Consider the following 16,371-nt stretch of genomic DNA (forward strand, 5'->3'; position numbering starts at 1 on the left):
TTTAACACAATTTTATTAATAATTTAAAATTTATCCATGCATTAATTAATTTTTGAAAATCTAAACCTTCTATAAAAAAAATCACACCAATTATTATTTAAAGTTTTATGAACTTAATTAATATATTATAAGTTTGTGAAAGGTATGAATTGATATAGAAGGTTTAAATTAATACAAAGTTTAACATTTTTATTGACATAATTATATATTTTTTTTTTCAATTTTTTAAATTTAGATTTTAATTTAACATTAAAAAATTAATTTAAAAATTGATGATATTTATATATATCTCAAAATTTCGGAAAAAACTAATTATCTCTAGAATTTTCTTACATAAGTCATTATAAATAAATAAATAAATAAAAATAAATAAAAATAAATAAAAAAGAAAAAAAAAAAAAAGAAAAAAAAGAAAAAGAAAAAAGCTAAACCCTAGGTTCTTACCTGTTTTCTTTCTTCTCTGATTCTAACCCTCTCCCATTTCTGTTGAAGCAGCACAGCCCCACCGGCTCACCCCCTTCTTTCTTCTCCTCCTCCTATCTACCTTTCTCCTGCGACCCTACGCTCCCCCGTCTTCTGCCGCAGCCCCTCTATCTCTCAGGCGCCCTTAGTTCAGGTCCGGTTGGATCAATTGTTTTTCTGTTCTTTTTTTCTTTTCTTTCGGTTTCTTTGGTTCTTCCATCTTCAAAATAGGGTCAATCTTCGATTAGGTTAATTTTAATTTGAAGATTTTTTTTTTTTTTTTTTTTTTTTTTTTTTTTTTGTATCAATACAGGATTTCAAGTTAGATTGTATTTCATATATATGAAATCGGATTTTTTTTTTATTATTATTTTTTTTTGGCGAGCGGTGGGTTGAATTTTATCGCCGATCATTTGTTCGTGACCCCAATTTTGATATTTCCACTTGTATTACTAATTGGTTGCTTGCTGGTGTTAATGCTTTAACTCGGTTAAATTAAATCATTTTCTGCCTTATTGCAGGAATCATGGCGGACGAAGCTCAGCATGATGTGAACGATCAGGTGGCAGATGTGAGTTTTTGTCTTTTGCATCTGTTGTCTCCAAGCACATAGCTATTGTTTTTTCCTTACCTAAATCTGTGGGTTGGAACTCGACGGACCATGCACTTCTGTGTTTCAATACCCGGAAGGGAGGGTAATTCATTTCTAGCATGTATATCTGAGGAAGTCAATTGTACTATTACTATAATTCGTTTCTATAATTACAGGAAAGGTTTACAAACTGCGGCCCATAGATATTATTCGAAGTTAAATGAGAAAATCGTGAACCGTTGAATATAGTATACCAAATCGAACCAACAGAGCACCCAAAATCTAGTTACTTTAGGATGTAAACATAGCAATATAATTAAGTAGTAAAAAAACACTGATTCAGAACTCAAATGTCTAGACCTGGCTAAAATGCATCGAATGTAACCAGAACAGTTAGTGTATAAAATAGCTTTGTTGTCTAGCCATGCCCACAACTAGCAACTAACTTTGATGTAAGGGTTAATTTAACTCACTCCTTGAATTCCCAGCAAAATTGGAAGAAACATTTTCTAGGTTCGGATTAGGTTGTTGCCTCTGGGCCTTGTGTTCCAGTCATCAATGATTCCTCCAGTTTACTTAAATGTTATTCTAGTGGCTGTATGATCTTGTTTTGATAACAGTCGAATTCAGTTCTCGAGGATTTTTTCTATTTGATTGTTTACTGGTGCTATGGATAAAAGCTGCATTTTTCTTGGAGTTTCTTTGGCTGGTATCTTACCATGTGTCTTTATCCAAACATTTAAGTAATTGTAATCTAGTGCAGTTTCTGAACCATTGTTCATGTGCAAGTATTGGTGCAACACCATGATGAATGTGTATGGTTTATTCCTTGCAGATTGCACCCTTTGATCCAACTAAGAAGAAGAAGAAGAAGAAGGTTGTAATTCAGGATCCGGCTGACGAGTCTGTTGACAAGTTAGCAGAGAAAACTGAAAGTTTGTCAGGTATGAAAAGTTGACATTGCATGGTTGTTTTTTGATATTTTTATTTTGTTTGTATATAAGGATTATTGGTTGATGGTTCTATTTAAATATTTTGTCCTGCAGTTTCTGATGGCTTGGAGCCTACCACATTTTCTGGACTTAAGAAGAAGAAGAAGAAACCAGTATGTTCTTATATTTTTCTCTGTCTAAATGAAGCTCTATTTGGTGACTGATATCATTTGTTTCAATTGCAGGTAGAGGCCATCTCCTTGAACGACGACGGTGCAGATGCCACAGAGGATTTGGACGGTTAGCATTGCATATGTGAACTTTGTTATGTTTTATTATTTTCTTTTTCTGTTTCATTTTATTACTTTTTTTTTTTTTTTTTTTAATAACTTTCCCTATAAGCAGTAGGGACACTTTATCATTATAGTCATGTGTGACTTGTGCATGAGCTGCAAACGAAATGGAAATACATTTTTTTTTTGTGGAAGAAAATGGAAGGCTTTTTTTTCTGTTAGTTTTTTTTTTGGGGGAAGGGTTCTCTCCATCCCTTGCCTTTATGTTGTCTTCCTTTTGCTGTTTTGATATACTAGTTTCTGTTTCACATAAAAAAAATAAAATAGTATTATGAATCATAAGATAAGTAAAAAATAAGGGATTAGAGCTTTTACAAGAGTTTGTGGAGAAAAATGAACATTTTTAGAATATGTCTGAATTTCTTTCTAAAAGATTAAAAAAATGAAAAAAGGGTTTGAGATGGCTCTACATGCGCCTCAAGCCCGCTTCATTAAGGGAACCTTGCTTCAGAAGCAAGGCACCTAGGTGAGGCACACTTTTTAAATCACTGTGCGTAAGTGGGCATGTATTTGTACAAAGTTTCTAATTAAAAAAGGTTGTGTATGTAATCTGAAGCTAGTATAGGACATACTTTTCTGTTCAGCATTGCCTTCTCTCACCAATATTTTTCAGTTTCTTTGTCGATTGACTTTTTTCTTCAATTGAAAAGTGATTATCATGGCCTTCCAGATCAATCAGGGGAGAATGAGGATCGAGAGGGAATTGTTCTACAGTATCGTTTTCCTTGGGAGGGAAGTGATCGCGATTATGAGTACGAGGAGGTATTGCTATGCTTCACAATTGTCAGATTTTTCCATTATTTTATGCTCTCAATTAGTATATCATTTTGTATTGTAGGAAATTGATTTTTTGTTTGATTTCTTATTTAGTCATTCTTACAGTTGGTGTATGGCTATCTTTTTGCTGTTATTATGTAGTTTGTTATCTGTGGCCTTATACATTGATTTTTATAAGAAACTAAACTATGTCAATGATATCAAAAGGTGGGTTTGTTCTTAGGTTATGCCTTGGGGTGACTACGTCCATTTGGATTTAATGTAAAGCTGTGCATGTGCCATTAACAAGAATCCAAATTCTAATGTTAATTATTAGTCTAGCTTGTGTGTCTGTGTGAGTCATGAAGATATTAATAGTAGGCTATGTGAAATGTTCCCCATGATGCATGTTATGATAATCAAAATATGAATAATCTGACGTGGTTATGCTTTTTTCCTTCCAAGGTGTGGGGTTGCCTTTTTTAAGGAACAATTTCGTTTATATATGAAATTTACAGAAGGGATGTTTGATTCATGGTGATTACAAAAGACCATCCCAATTAATTAAGAGGGAGACATAGCTATGGGAAGTAATAACATTAGACAATTTACATGAGGAAATTGCACGGTAAATAGCAAGATCAAAGAGCTTAGCATGGGATTGTTCCTTATCTAGGTAGACCCTTCAATTGTGTTCTTGCCTAAGAATCCAGAAAAAAGGCCTTCTTCCATAGCAAAGCTTTAGCATCCTTGAAGGGGTCGTGCTACAGAGATATGCAGAGGAAATCTTTGACCTTCCAAGGAAAAGTTAAATACAACCAAAGGCTTTGAGAGTCCTATTCCAGAAATGAACAAATGATTATGTGATTCATCATTAGTTTTGCCCACAAGGCACCAACTTGGGGACAAAGCCAATAAGGTTTTCTTAGGTTTTCTTTGGTGTTTATGGATTTATGTGGAACTTCCAAGCAGAAAAATAATATATTTTCGGTTACCTCCCTTTTTCAGATTTCACAGGACAACAAGGATCCAAAATCGTATTTTTTTCTCCCATATTGGACCTTAAGTCTTTTATGGAGAAGGATCCATCCGCATTAGGAAGCCATTTCAAAGAATCGTCTCTTGTTGGGAAGACTATTGGAGCGAGGTCTTGGCTCAATTCAACCCATTCAATAACTTCCTTGTCCTTTAAATTCTTCTAAGATGTAAATCCCAGAAACTGTTCTCATTCCATATTTTGTTGACCAAAGCCAACTTGCAATGCTCATGCGATTAACCTTGGTGTTGGCTTTCATAAGATCAACTCGAGAAGATGTATTCTTTGCAACCTTGGCAAAGCCTCCACAAGCATCTTAGATTTTCTTCAGTGTTTCATTATTCCATTGGTTTAAGGGGAGATTTTTTATTTTAATCCAGCTACCATAAGATGGAATCACTGAATTTCACGAATGTGTTTCCTCTTTCCAATCTTCAAGTTTGATCTGTCAATCCCCCAAGTCTTGCCAATCTGAGGTGTGGAGTTGCTTTTGGTTTCTTTATTATTGATTACTTTGGTTTGTGAGCTGTGTTGTTATGTTGGGTCCTCCTTCTTAAGATAAAAACTGTTTCTGTGGAAAATTGTTTTTGTTGTTGACGTTCTTGTGTGGAATTATGTTTAGAAGATATAAGAGTATTGTTTCTTGTTGCCCCTATATTGGAAAATTCTTTTTGTGTGTATGTGTATGTGGTTTACTTTCTTCTTTAGAAACGTTGCTTCCTTTAGAAACAAATCATCTTGCAAAATGTAAAAAGCGGTAAGAACAATCTGATTACTGTTTTTGGTTTTGAAACAAATGGAGGCCTTCAAAGTTTCTAGACCCTCAAACAAAACTCTCGTATTTTGGAATTTCTTTGGTTTGTTGTTTCATCTCAAATGAGTTTAAAAATGTCAGATTTATATTGTTGTTTTATTAATATTCTCGTATGCATGGTATTCAGTAAATGTTGTATTGCTATGAATTCACGTTATTCTTTGCTTGGTACTAATAGTAATTGTAAAGATTGCTGGAGATTTGTTTGGTTTTATATTTTTTTTGGTAATTTTATTTGCTACAGATGTGTCGTAGATCTTGGTTAACATTTGATAACTGATGCCTTTTTGTTGTCTTGCTGTGCAGCTTCTTGGACGGGTATTTAACATTCTTAGAGAGAATAATCCAGAGCTTGCAGGTGATAGGCGTAGAACAGTTATGAGGCCTCCTCAAGTTCTTCGTGAAGGCACAAAGAAAACTGTTTTCGTCAATTTCATGGATCTATGTAAAACGTATGTATTCATTAGCCATATAACCATGCATTATTCTTACCAGATTTTTATCATATACAACTATAGGCTTTTTGCACTTCAGATTTTTTTTATTCATTGTTTTGTGTTATTCAATTCAACAAGTAAGTTTATATGATTATTTTATCATATGCGTTATGTTAATTGAACTCTTGTTTGCTGCATGCTTGCAATCTATAGTTTGATGTGATCTTTAGTACTCTTCTGTCTGTATATTCATCCAAAAAAAAAGCTATCTTTCTGTCTATAGTGGTTTTTTTTTATTTTCTTCTTGATTTTTTGAATGCTCCACGACATAAAAAGTACTGGCATGTTAGGTTCATATGTTGATTTCGTGCCCCAGAATCTGCCTTGTGATCTATATATTTTTGTAAGAGAGAGTTTGGGTTGTTATTGCATTAAGCACATTCTCTGCTAGTACAGATTGGAAAACACATTTCAAGTGCTTTTTTTTTTCAAAGCAATTTTTTATATTCAATCAAAGGATATGAAAATTTTGAAGTATTTCTATTATTTATTTTCTTATAAGAAACTGGACAAGTTGAAGTATTTTAGCTAGTTACATGCTTTTAAGATGCTACGAAAAAATGGCATGCTAATTGCCATTTGGAGTGGAAAGTTGCTTGTTTATCATTATGGCAAATGAATTTATAAGTTATCACTGTGATCATCGTATCTGTGTGCAGCGCTGAGTTTAGCTCTTTCGACAATGGTTTTGTGTACAATTTCTATCCATCAGTAGATCTACAATTTTTTTAAATTTTAAGTCCATCTAAGATCATCTATTGCAAAAATAGTCTAGAGCATTTATGTTTTCCTATAAAGGTGCAGCAATATGTATTTCTTCTATCTTCCCCGGCCCCTTGCTCTTTCTTTTTCTATGGTAGATCCTTGATGGTTTAAATTGAACTATTTGCTTATCTTTTGAACTTGACTCTCTCTACAAATGAAAATCAAATAGGATGCATCGTCAGCCAGACCATGTTATGGCTTTCTTATTGGCGGAACTGGGAACCAGTGGATCTCTTGATGGACAGCAGAGATTGGTTGTTAAAGGAAGGTTTGCACCAAAGAACTTTGAAGGAATTCTGCGAAGATATGTCAGTAAGTGGCCTCATTGACTTACTTCATTGTCTTCTGCTGCTAAACGAGACCTAAATTCAGACTTGATGTTTTCTCTTTATCCAATTTATTTTACTAAGTTAAAAAAATTTCTAGAAGGGAAACGAAATTGAAATAGAATGACCTCCAGCCCTTAAAGGTGTATAAAAGAGATATCTAATTGGAAATCAAAGAAAATAAACTATCATATATGACATGAAAATGTGTTTGTTCTAAAGAAGTAGCAAAGGTGGAGAAAGAGTCCTTGAATAGTCTTCCATTCATTTTGCTCGAAAGAAAAAAAAAAAAAGAAAATACATGGGCAGAAAGAGTCCTTGGATATGGATTATGAACATATCCTTTAGTTTTGCCTTTTCCCTCCATTTTATCGTTATCATCTTTGACATGTAACTTGATTTGTTTAACCCTTTACAATACATGGGCAGAACTTCTTTGTGACAATATAGGAGAGGGAATGCAAGGACTTATTTCTAGATGAGATAGGAAAAAAAAAATGTGAATGATTGTATAGCATTGAGAAAGTCAGTGGCAACTATGCAAATTCTTTATATACCGGGGGAAGGGGTTGGAATCAACTTATAAAAGATGGACTTATTTCAATTTCCACTGATGAATATGCTGATGTTTGTTAAGTAATTACGTTGGCAAACCTTCTGCTATTTACTGTCGTTACTAAATATGAGTGATTTTATTCACATTTTCCTCCCGATCCTCCCCTTGTGTTGTTCTTTCAGATGAGTATGTTATTTGCATTGGGTGCAAGAGTCCAGACACTATCCTTTCAAAGGAGAATAGACTGTTCTTTCTCAGATGCGAGAAGGTAAGTTATATATATATATATTTGCGTGTTTTAATTTTTATTTAACTAAGCTGTTTTCTTTCATTCATATAACTATCTGATTTAGTTCATTAATCCGAATAATAAATATAAAAATGAAGATATCTGTTCATCACCCTTTTTCTTCAAAGAACAAAGAAAAAGGGGGAGAAGTTTACGTCTCAATGAATCACACGTAGAGATATTGATAATACGTAGAGATATCCATCATGTTTATTGAAAAGTTGTGATTTATGCTTAAAGTTAGTTTGGCACTTGCGAATGGGTGCAATGGCCACACTCCCAGCATTAAGAAAGCTGGAGCATGATGGACTACCTTACCTCTTTATAAATTTTCGACAGTTCTTTCTTTTGCAATCAGTGTGATTTTCCATTGGTGGGGACATGATCATGGACCGGATATTTTCCTTCATTGTTAAATGAGATAGGATTTGACTTTTGCATGTGTTCGAAAAACAATTAATTAATTATTTAGTTCATTTTCACATTCAGGAATATGAGAAGACTTTCGTTATTCCATCCCATTTTTCAAGCTTTCCTCATTCTTTCTTTTGTTCATGGTTTAAGGCAATTAGTCAATTATTTATTTCATTTTCACATTAAGGAATATGAGAAGACTTCCAGTATTCTATTCCATTTTACAACCTTTCTCAATCTTCTTTGTGTTCATGGTTTAAGGCTTATGGCGTTTCGTGTGATTTACAGTGTGGTTCTGGACGATCGGTTGCTCCAATCAAAGCCGGTTTTGTTGCTCGTGTTGGCCGTAGGAACGCTGGAACATGATTTTTACTTGTTATATCGAAGCTTGGTGTTTTTTCGAGTTACCTCTTTTTTAAAACGTAGTTGACTATCGAATGATCGTTGGTGAATTTTGAAGTGAATGTGGTATTGTAATTCGGGTTGTTCTAGTAGCATTTAAATTTGTGAGGATTTACGAAGTTTGCTATTTTACTCGCATTTCAAGTGGCATGCTTATATAATATTGAGGCTTCCAACAATTCCACTGGATTGATCTGAACTAAATAATGGTCGTACAGAACATGTTTTGTTCTTTTATCTCACAATTTGGTAACTCATGACACGTGGCAGCCGTTATTGTTGTTGGCTCTATTTTTAGAATTTTTTCTATTTATTTTTCTGAGATTAAATTTCTTGTAAAAGAAAATCTGTTTTATTTTTTATTTTTTTCATAAAATATTTGTTTTAAATTCTTTTCATGGATGATTTTCAATTTTTATTTAAAAAGGCAAAATATTTTAATAAATCTGATAACACTTCATAAGCGAATATATATATTATAAAGTTTTAATATATATATATATATATATATATATATATATATATATATATATATATATATATATATATATATAAAAAGGGGATGGGGATGGGGATGAGGATGAGGATAAGAAATTTAATTTGTCATCGGAATTATTTAGCTAATTGAGAAAAATCTTTTCACTCCCTATTCTCGATAAAACAAAGGGGTAGTGTCAAAAAGTCCCGTGTAATTGACGGGAAGCTCCTACTCTCTTTTACGTTCTTAGTTTATGTGAGAATTCTATGTTCTTTAACTAATCTATTATAATAATTTTGTCGGTTATTAATTTAATTTATTGTTTGTATTTAAAATAATATATAGAAAATGTGTGTTTTTATAGTGAGGAAAACCACATTTTTCGTAAGGGTGGACGAAAAGCTTTAAAAAAACAAAACATAATTGTGTGTTCTGCATGTTCCATTTATATAATACTCACAATCCTAGTTTCGTGGAATGACAGCATGTAAAGTCAACATCCCAAGGGTATTATCGTCATTTAAGCTTCTTCTCCCCCCCACCTTCTCTCCTAGTTTTCTAGTTTAAATTAAATAAAAATACCCTCCTTCATATCAACTTTCTAAAATTTCAATAATACCCTTCAATTTTAAATCTCTCTCGGTCTCATAGTTTTTTTTAGTTTAAATTAAATAAAAATACCCTCATTCTAAATATTACTCGCATTCATTTTTTAAAATTCCAATAATACCCTTCAACTTAAAAAAAATATCCATAAACTTCTAAAAAAATTAAAAAGTAATTATAGATAAAAACCATCTATCTACACCTTAATATTATTTTTGGAAATATTCATATTTATATTTTTATAGTGTATGAACAGTTCCTTGTATATACTAAAATATATCTAATTTTAAAGCCATTAATGAAATTAACCATTTTTTAAACAATTTTAAGGATTTTTTTTTTTAACAAAAACTATATATTTATTTTAAGAATAGTATTTGAAAGTTGACAAAATTATTTATTTTTATTAATTTAGCTTAGTTTGTGATTATTGTTTGTATTTCATTTCCAATTATACCCTTCTGGCTTCAAATCCATGATCACATTAGGAAGGTTGGATGATGAAAATCACACCTAGCCTAATTTAGAGAATGATCATGAGTTTATAAGTGTGACGAATACTAATTCCATTCGAGATGAAGCACCATGAGAGCTTATGCTCAGAGTGGACAATATCATACCATTGTGGAGAGTTGTGTTCGTCTAATATGGTATTAGAGCCATGCCCTAAACTTAGTCGTACCAATATATTGGTAAATCCTCAAATATCGAACAAAGAACTCTAAAAGAAAAAGAAGTCAAGTCCCAATCCTCAAATATCGAACAAATAACTCTAAAAGAAGAAGGAGTCAAGCCTACTCGAAGGCAGTAAAAAATGACTAAGACTCCAAAGGGGTTGGGCCTCGATTAAGGGGAGACCCACTTTGTTCGAGGGGAGGTGTTGGATGATGAAAGTCTCACATAGGCTAATTTAGGGAATGATCATGGGTTTATAAGTGATGAATACTAACTCTATTGGTACAAAGCCGTGAGAGTTCATGCCAATAACATACCATTGTGGAGAGTCGTGTAACAAGGAAATGATAATTAATTAATTAATTAATTAATACCGTTATTATTAAAGGAGAAGACGAGGGAAGGTTGCAATGTGGACCAGAGTTGTACCAGTCGAATCCTCGCCCCGCCCCACTGCTTGCACCAACACCCTGCACTGCCGCTGCCGCCTCGATTTCTGATCGTATTTTTTCAGTTTCAGTTTCAGATTGCAGCGATCCTCTCTCCGAGTGAAGGAACGCCCAACTCCAGGCTTTCTACGGCTCCATGGCTAACCCTACGGTACGATTTCCTGTCGCCATTTCTCTTCTCCGACTGAAATTCGCACTTAAACGACCTAATTTTAGATTCTATTCCATGGCCTGCGATTGCCTCATTCGAGCGCTTCTATCTCATTGTGCTGCGTGTGTGCGTTTTTGTTGTTCTCAGCCTCCGAGCAATGGTGAGTTGACGAAGGCGGAGTCGAGGAAGTCTCATTCATGGTGGTGGGAAGGTCACATCAGCCCCAAAAATTCTAGATGGCTCCGGGAGAATCTCGAGGGTTAGTTACTTCTTTTCTCTTCTCTACTCAATTCTGTTTTAGGTCATTCGATCCATGCGTTTCATAACTTTACAGCATTTCAATTTGTTTCGTAATATTATGTTTATAATCTTAGATGAATGCATCTCTCCACCCTATAAGTACTCGTGACTTTGTTTCAGGCTTTTCTAAAAGTCTCATACCAATAGAGAGTGTATTATTTAATTATAAATTCATGAACATTCCATAATTTAACTGATAGGCCTTGGGGAGGCACAAAACAAAGGTACGAGAGAGCTTATGCTCAAAGCGAACAATATCATACCATTGTGAAGAGTCGTATTCATCTAATATATAATATTGTTTATTTATATTTAGAAAATGAGAACTAAATTAATAAAAAAATACCTTTAAAATTTATTTAAATTTTTTTAAAAAATAATATAACTGATAACCCATGTTTAAAAAATATTCATTGATATCCTTTAAATTTTTCAAAAAAAATTCATTTTTTTCTTTGAGAGTGCTAAAAATGACGAAGGTATTATTAGGGGTTTTCTTTCGGCTAAATTAATTAAAATACCCCTAATCTTCATAATTTAGTTCAAAAATACCTCTAAACTTAAAAAAAAAAAAAAAAAAAAAATACCATTGTCATTAATTGACAATTTTAAATGGAAACAGTTAAGAACTTTAAAAAGTTCCATTAATATTCTTGAGCTTTTTAAAATGTTCAAAAATACTCTTCCATATAGTACCATGTTTAAAAAGATATCTATGAAATTTTAAAAGTACACCTTTAATCTTTATGAAAAAAAGTTCAAAAGAAACCCTCTATGTATACTTCCAAACTTTTTAATCATAAGTATTTTTTAAGCATGGTACTAATAGTTTCGTAATAATGTGGATATTTTTTAACTATTTAAAAAAATTGGTGTTTTTGAAGCTTTAAAAAAGTTTAGGTATTAATTTTGAAAGCTCAATAGTGTTTTTGAAACACTTTTTGAAAATTAAAAGGTATTTTTGATGTGATTCAACCGTTCTCTCCATTTTCAATTCATATTTCAAAAGGGGTGGGGTTAAATCTGGGAAGATGGGGAGCAGTTGCAAAAATTTAGCTTCTTCCTTCTATCTACACGAATTTTATTTCGTTAGTTTTACAATCTCCATTTTTTATTATTGCAACTCAATGATTGGCGAAAGCCCATGTAAATTTTTCATCAAAATGCTAAGCAAAAAATTGACAAAACGATCATTATTGATGTTAGACATGGACCGCAGCATCAAACATATGTTGAGGCTAATAGAAGAGGATGCAGATTCATTTGCCAAGAAGGCTGAGATGTATTATCAGAAGAGGCCAATGATGATCTCTTACATTTGGGAGTTCTACACCACATACCGTTCCCTTGTTGAGCGTTATGATCATGTAACAGGAGAGCTCCGAAGAAATCTCCCTTCAGATCTACAATCCCACGGCTCTGATATCTGTGATCTTATCTCTGAGCCACGAGCTGCTGGCTTTGATGTCTTCCTTGGATCTGGTGGCAGCAACTCTGATACTTGCCAAAAGGAAGGATATGATTCATCTTTTTTCACAGATTCTGAACCTGGTTCTGATGATTCCTCGGTGTACAATTATTCAGATGGTGATCAAGGACTGAACAGGAAGATGATGGAATTGGAGAATGAGCTGAGAGAGGCTAAAGAACAGCTCCACATGAAGGAGGATAATGCAGAAGAATGCTCATTTCCATTCAAAGCGGCAACAGATGAAAATTCAGACATTCAAATTATGAGGTTGAAAAGTGAGCACCAGAAGAATGTGCTATCAGAATTGACCAAGGATTTGCAGGCTGAGTCAGTGTCCGCTACAATGGCAGATACTCAGAAGCATGAGGATGGGATTCTAGTGGAAGAGCTAAGAATTACAAAGGAAAAACTTGAGAACTCGCAGAAAGAACATTCTAAATTAAAATTTGAACTTGAGAACAATAAAGCACCAGAGAAAATCTGCCATTTGCCGGATGAGCTTGAAGCTGCTCGAAAAGATACTGACACATGGAAGGACAAGGTGAGTGCAGATAGAAGAGCGGTCGCCGAGCTCCAAGAAAGAATTTCAAGGTTGAAAGCTAGAGATCTTAAACTTGCAATATCTAATGCTGAGCATAAAATTTTTCCTGAGAATGTAACGATTACGGCTGAAATATCTCAGCCACTTAAGGAACAAGCTCTGTTGGAGGATGAGATCAGAAAAGTCAAGACAGAAAAGGAGGATCTGAAGGAGAGACTTAACCGCGAGATTGAGAATCTTAAAAGTGGCCACAACGGCTTCCAATCTGAAAGAGATCAGCTCCACGCAGAACTTGTTACTTTAAAAGAGAATTTGAGCTCTAAAGGCAAGCTTGTGCAAAAATTGGAAAGGGAACGTGTGGAACTAGAAGGGAAGGTGGAGAGGCAAAGAGTAGTGATAATGGAAGGAGCAGAGGAAAAAAGAGAGGCTATAAGGCAACTATGTTTTTCAATTGAGCATTACAGGAGTGGATATCATATGCTTAGAGAAGTTTTTATCAGTCAAAAGCGGGATCTCGGGTTCGCATCTCAAGGCAAGTCATGACTCTAGTATTTGATTTTGAAATTGTTAAATTCCAATCTTGAAAAGTCTGTTAATATAGAGTCTGCAACAGTCAACTGTATATTGGATCATGATAGGTTATCTGTTTGTTAAAAAATTATGTGTATGTAGTTGTTTAGAGTAACAATAAATGGGTGCTTGTCCAATGGCTAGCTGTAGATGGTCACCCTAGAAAGAAAGTGCATAATAGCTCACTGATCGCCCTTGCGCCGAATGTCCTACGTTTTGTTTTCACATGGTCCAGTGTCAAGAGTCGAACTCCTTACTTTAGAGCTCTACAAGCTGAGTTATAGACTCAAGCATTTTAACTGGCAGCATTGTTGGTTATTGAAGCTTTGTCCAACGCCTTCCTGTTGCTCTTTTATCTTTATTTAAAGCAGAATTATGAATATGGTATTCCATGCTTTGAAAAACAACGTTGTCTTGTTCAAGTATTGGTTTAAATTGAACTATTTGCTTATCTGTGGAACTGGACTCTCTCTACAAATGAAAATCAAATAGGATGCATCGGCAGCCAGACCATGTAATGGCTTTCTTATTGGCCTAACTGGGAACCAGTGGATCTCTTGATGGACAGCAGAGATTAGTTGTTAAAAGGAAGGGTTGCACCAAAGAACTTTGAATGAATTCTGCGTCGATATGTCAGTAAGTGCCCTCATGATAAACTATACATATTTAATATCCACATTTGTACAACAAAAATAAATAAATAACAGAAGAGAAGAAGAAGAAACTGACATGATTCATGAATGGAGGAACTTCAGGAAATTTTGAATTTTCTGAAGACTGTAATCGAGCTCGGGAAGTCGACATCCAAGTAAGTTGTCACATGGATTATTTTTCAAGCAATACTTCTAAAGGTCGATTAGGATATTAGGCTACTAATTAGAAGGCATGCTTTTAGGCCTAATTAACCAATAAATATGTTAGCTAAGCCTAGGAACTTGGTAATTTTTCAGTTTAGCACGATATTATGTTTTACAGCTTCTGCTTCACGTTTGAGAACTCTGATTAGTCCTGACGATATTTTTAGGATTTTGACATGTATTGCATGATTGTTAATCGTTTGATTGAGTATGTTAGACATCAACATATGTATTCATAGATGCATGTTATAGGGGTTAGACACCCACGTATGCCCTGTTAATGCTTTGGATATTCACTATGTGCCCTAGGAAGTTTGGAATGATATATGGATGAACATGAGCTGCTGTTTTACATTTCCTTAGTCATAGACTTTACGTTTAGGCCTCACACGCATTTTGGGTTGACTAAGTATCAAGTAGGGACGATTGGAAAGTAACCTCTAACTGTGAACTTTCCTAGAGGTCTACGTGGTACAAAGAGTTTAGTGGTCACTGATAGAGGGTCGCAGAAGTCGTATTTGGTATATTATTGGGGAGTACCCAGTAGACAGATACATATGGGGGACATACGGTCTCAGTACTTGTCTGTTTATAGAGCACAACTTACTCCATACAGACGAGACTTACCCCAAAGCCAGTTACAAGGGCAATTTGACTCACGCTCAAAACAAAATGTTGATGATAAACTTTGAAAAACGAAAAACATGGAGCTAAACATATCTGAAAAACCCTACATTATGGCCTTGAGGGGTTTAAGTATACACCCTAGAGTGGAGTGTATGGGGTTAAGATATGCATGAGCCTTGTAGGGCTAGCACAGACTACATCTCATGATATTGCCTAACATTAACGTTAGTACATGAGTATATAACTTACGAAACCGTCGTAAGGATTAAGTCTGATGAAAGCCTACAAATCTCCTTAAATTATTTTATATCTTTATTGACCTTGCGCTTCTTCGTGAAAGACAGCAGAAGATTTGACTTTTGCATGTTCTCGAAATTGACTTTTGCATGTTCTCGAAAGACAATTAGCTAATTATTTAGTTCCTTTTCACATTCAGGAATATGAGAAGACTTTTGGTGTTCTATTCCATCTTACAAGCTTTCTCATTCTTTCTTGTGTTCATGGTTTAAGGCTTATGGTGCTTTGTGTGATTTACAGTGTGGTTCTGGACGACCAGTTGCTCCAAGCTGGTTTTGTTGCTCCTGTTAGCCGGAGGAACGCTGGGACATGATTTTTACTTGCTATATCGTAGCATGATGTTTTTGACACTAACATGTGACAGCCCAAGTTTAACGTTAGTAGATATTGTCCGCTTTGGCCCATTACGTATCGCCGTCAGCCTCACGATTTTAAAACGTGTCTACTAGGAAGAAGTTTTCGCACCTTTATAAGGAATGTTTCATTCTTCTCTCCACTAAATGTGAGATCTCACAATTCACTCATTTGAAGACCCAGCGTCCTTGTTGGCATATCATTCAGTGTCTGGCTCTGATACCATTTGTAATAGCCCAAGTTCACTGCAAATATTGTTCGTTTTGGACTGTTACATATCGTCGATAGCTTCTGTTACATATCGTCGATAGCTTCACGGTTTTAAAACGCATCTACTAAGGAGAGGTTTTCACAATGTTTCTTTCTCCTTTCCAACTAACGTAAGATCTCACCTAACCTCTAATTAAAAACTTAATTGTGATATTGTAATTGGGATCTCACATAATGAATGTTCTTTTACTTTACCGTTTACATCCCTTAATAATGAGTTTAGTTGACAATATGGTAATTGCTGACACATGGAGCCAAGCATTGAATATGACACCTGATTAGATTTTTATTTCCCATGCCTGAGTTTTATAGATGACTTTTCTATTTTTATTTAAAATAATCTTGTCGAGATAAAACCCACGTCGACGTCTTTAGTGAACTTTTGATTGGATTTAGTGTTGAAAAGATCTTTTTAATCTGCTCGAACTTTTGAATTTATTGGATTAGTGATCTAAGCAATTCAAATAGAGTTTACTACTCAACCTTCTATTGTTGAGCTGAGTTATCGGGTTATTCTTTTCTTTTTTAATT

General features: G+C 34.3%; 2 protein-coding genes across 7 annotated transcripts; both read left to right on the plus strand.

Annotated features, from left to right (window-relative positions):
• Nucleotides 1-451: 451 nt before the first annotated feature.
• LOC111788447 (eukaryotic translation initiation factor 2 subunit beta-like) lies at nucleotides 452-8,373 on the plus strand. Its single transcript, XM_087121661.1, has 10 exons — nucleotides 452-616; nucleotides 984-1,033; nucleotides 1,890-1,998; nucleotides 2,101-2,159; nucleotides 2,232-2,286; nucleotides 3,010-3,101; nucleotides 5,252-5,397; nucleotides 6,377-6,519; nucleotides 7,272-7,357; nucleotides 8,081-8,373. The coding sequence occupies exons 2-10, from the start codon at nucleotides 989-991 to the stop codon at nucleotides 8,156-8,158; spliced, it is 813 nt and encodes a 270-aa protein (XP_086977787.1). The 5' UTR covers nucleotides 452-616; nucleotides 984-988; the 3' UTR covers nucleotides 8,159-8,373.
• Nucleotides 8,374-10,392: 2,019 nt separating this feature from the next.
• LOC111784867 (protein NETWORKED 4A-like) lies at nucleotides 10,393-16,051 on the plus strand. Of its 6 annotated transcripts, none has more exons than XR_015419802.1 (6): nucleotides 10,393-10,553; nucleotides 10,701-10,812; nucleotides 12,060-13,397; nucleotides 13,928-14,071; nucleotides 14,182-14,243; nucleotides 15,457-16,051. XR_015419802.1 is itself a non-coding variant. In XM_087121201.1 (4 exons), exons 1-4 carry the CDS (start codon nucleotides 10,539-10,541, stop codon nucleotides 13,951-13,953), a joined length of 1,491 nt encoding a protein of 496 aa, XP_086977327.1. In that variant the 5' UTR covers nucleotides 10,393-10,538; the 3' UTR covers nucleotides 13,954-16,051. The 6 variants fall into 6 exon arrangements, 1 of the variants encoding a protein (XP_086977327.1); XR_015419803.1 differs by having other exon boundaries at nucleotides 14,191-14,243; XR_015419799.1 differs by having other exon boundaries at nucleotides 13,928-14,243.
• Nucleotides 16,052-16,371: the final 320 nt, after the last annotated feature.

Source organism: Cucurbita pepo, chromosome 2, assembly GCF_057944985.1.
Source record: "Cucurbita pepo subsp. pepo isolate OVF chromosome 2, ASM5794498v1, whole genome shotgun sequence".
In the NCBI taxonomy this organism is placed as follows: domain Eukaryota; kingdom Viridiplantae; phylum Streptophyta; class Magnoliopsida; order Cucurbitales; family Cucurbitaceae; genus Cucurbita; species Cucurbita pepo.

Excerpts from the sequence above, each read along its gene's own strand:
- LOC111788447 (XM_087121661.1), top strand. The coding sequence starts at position 989 with ATGGCGGACGAAGCTCAGCATGATGTGAACGATCAGGTGGCAGAT. Across the intron at positions 2,160-2,231 it reads AGAAGAAGAAGAAGAAACCA|GTAGAGGCCATCTCCTTGAA; the intron begins GTATGTTCTTAT and ends TTTCAATTGCAG. Across the intron at positions 3,102-5,251 it reads GCGATTATGAGTACGAGGAG|CTTCTTGGACGGGTATTTAA; the intron begins GTATTGCTATGC and ends CTTGCTGTGCAG.
- LOC111784867 (XM_087121201.1), top strand. Across the intron at positions 10,813-12,059 it reads GCTCCGGGAGAATCTCGAGG|ACATGGACCGCAGCATCAAA; the intron begins GTTAGTTACTTC and ends TATTGATGTTAG. Across the intron at positions 13,398-13,927 it reads TCTCGGGTTCGCATCTCAAG|GATGCATCGGCAGCCAGACC; the intron begins GCAAGTCATGAC and ends AAAATCAAATAG.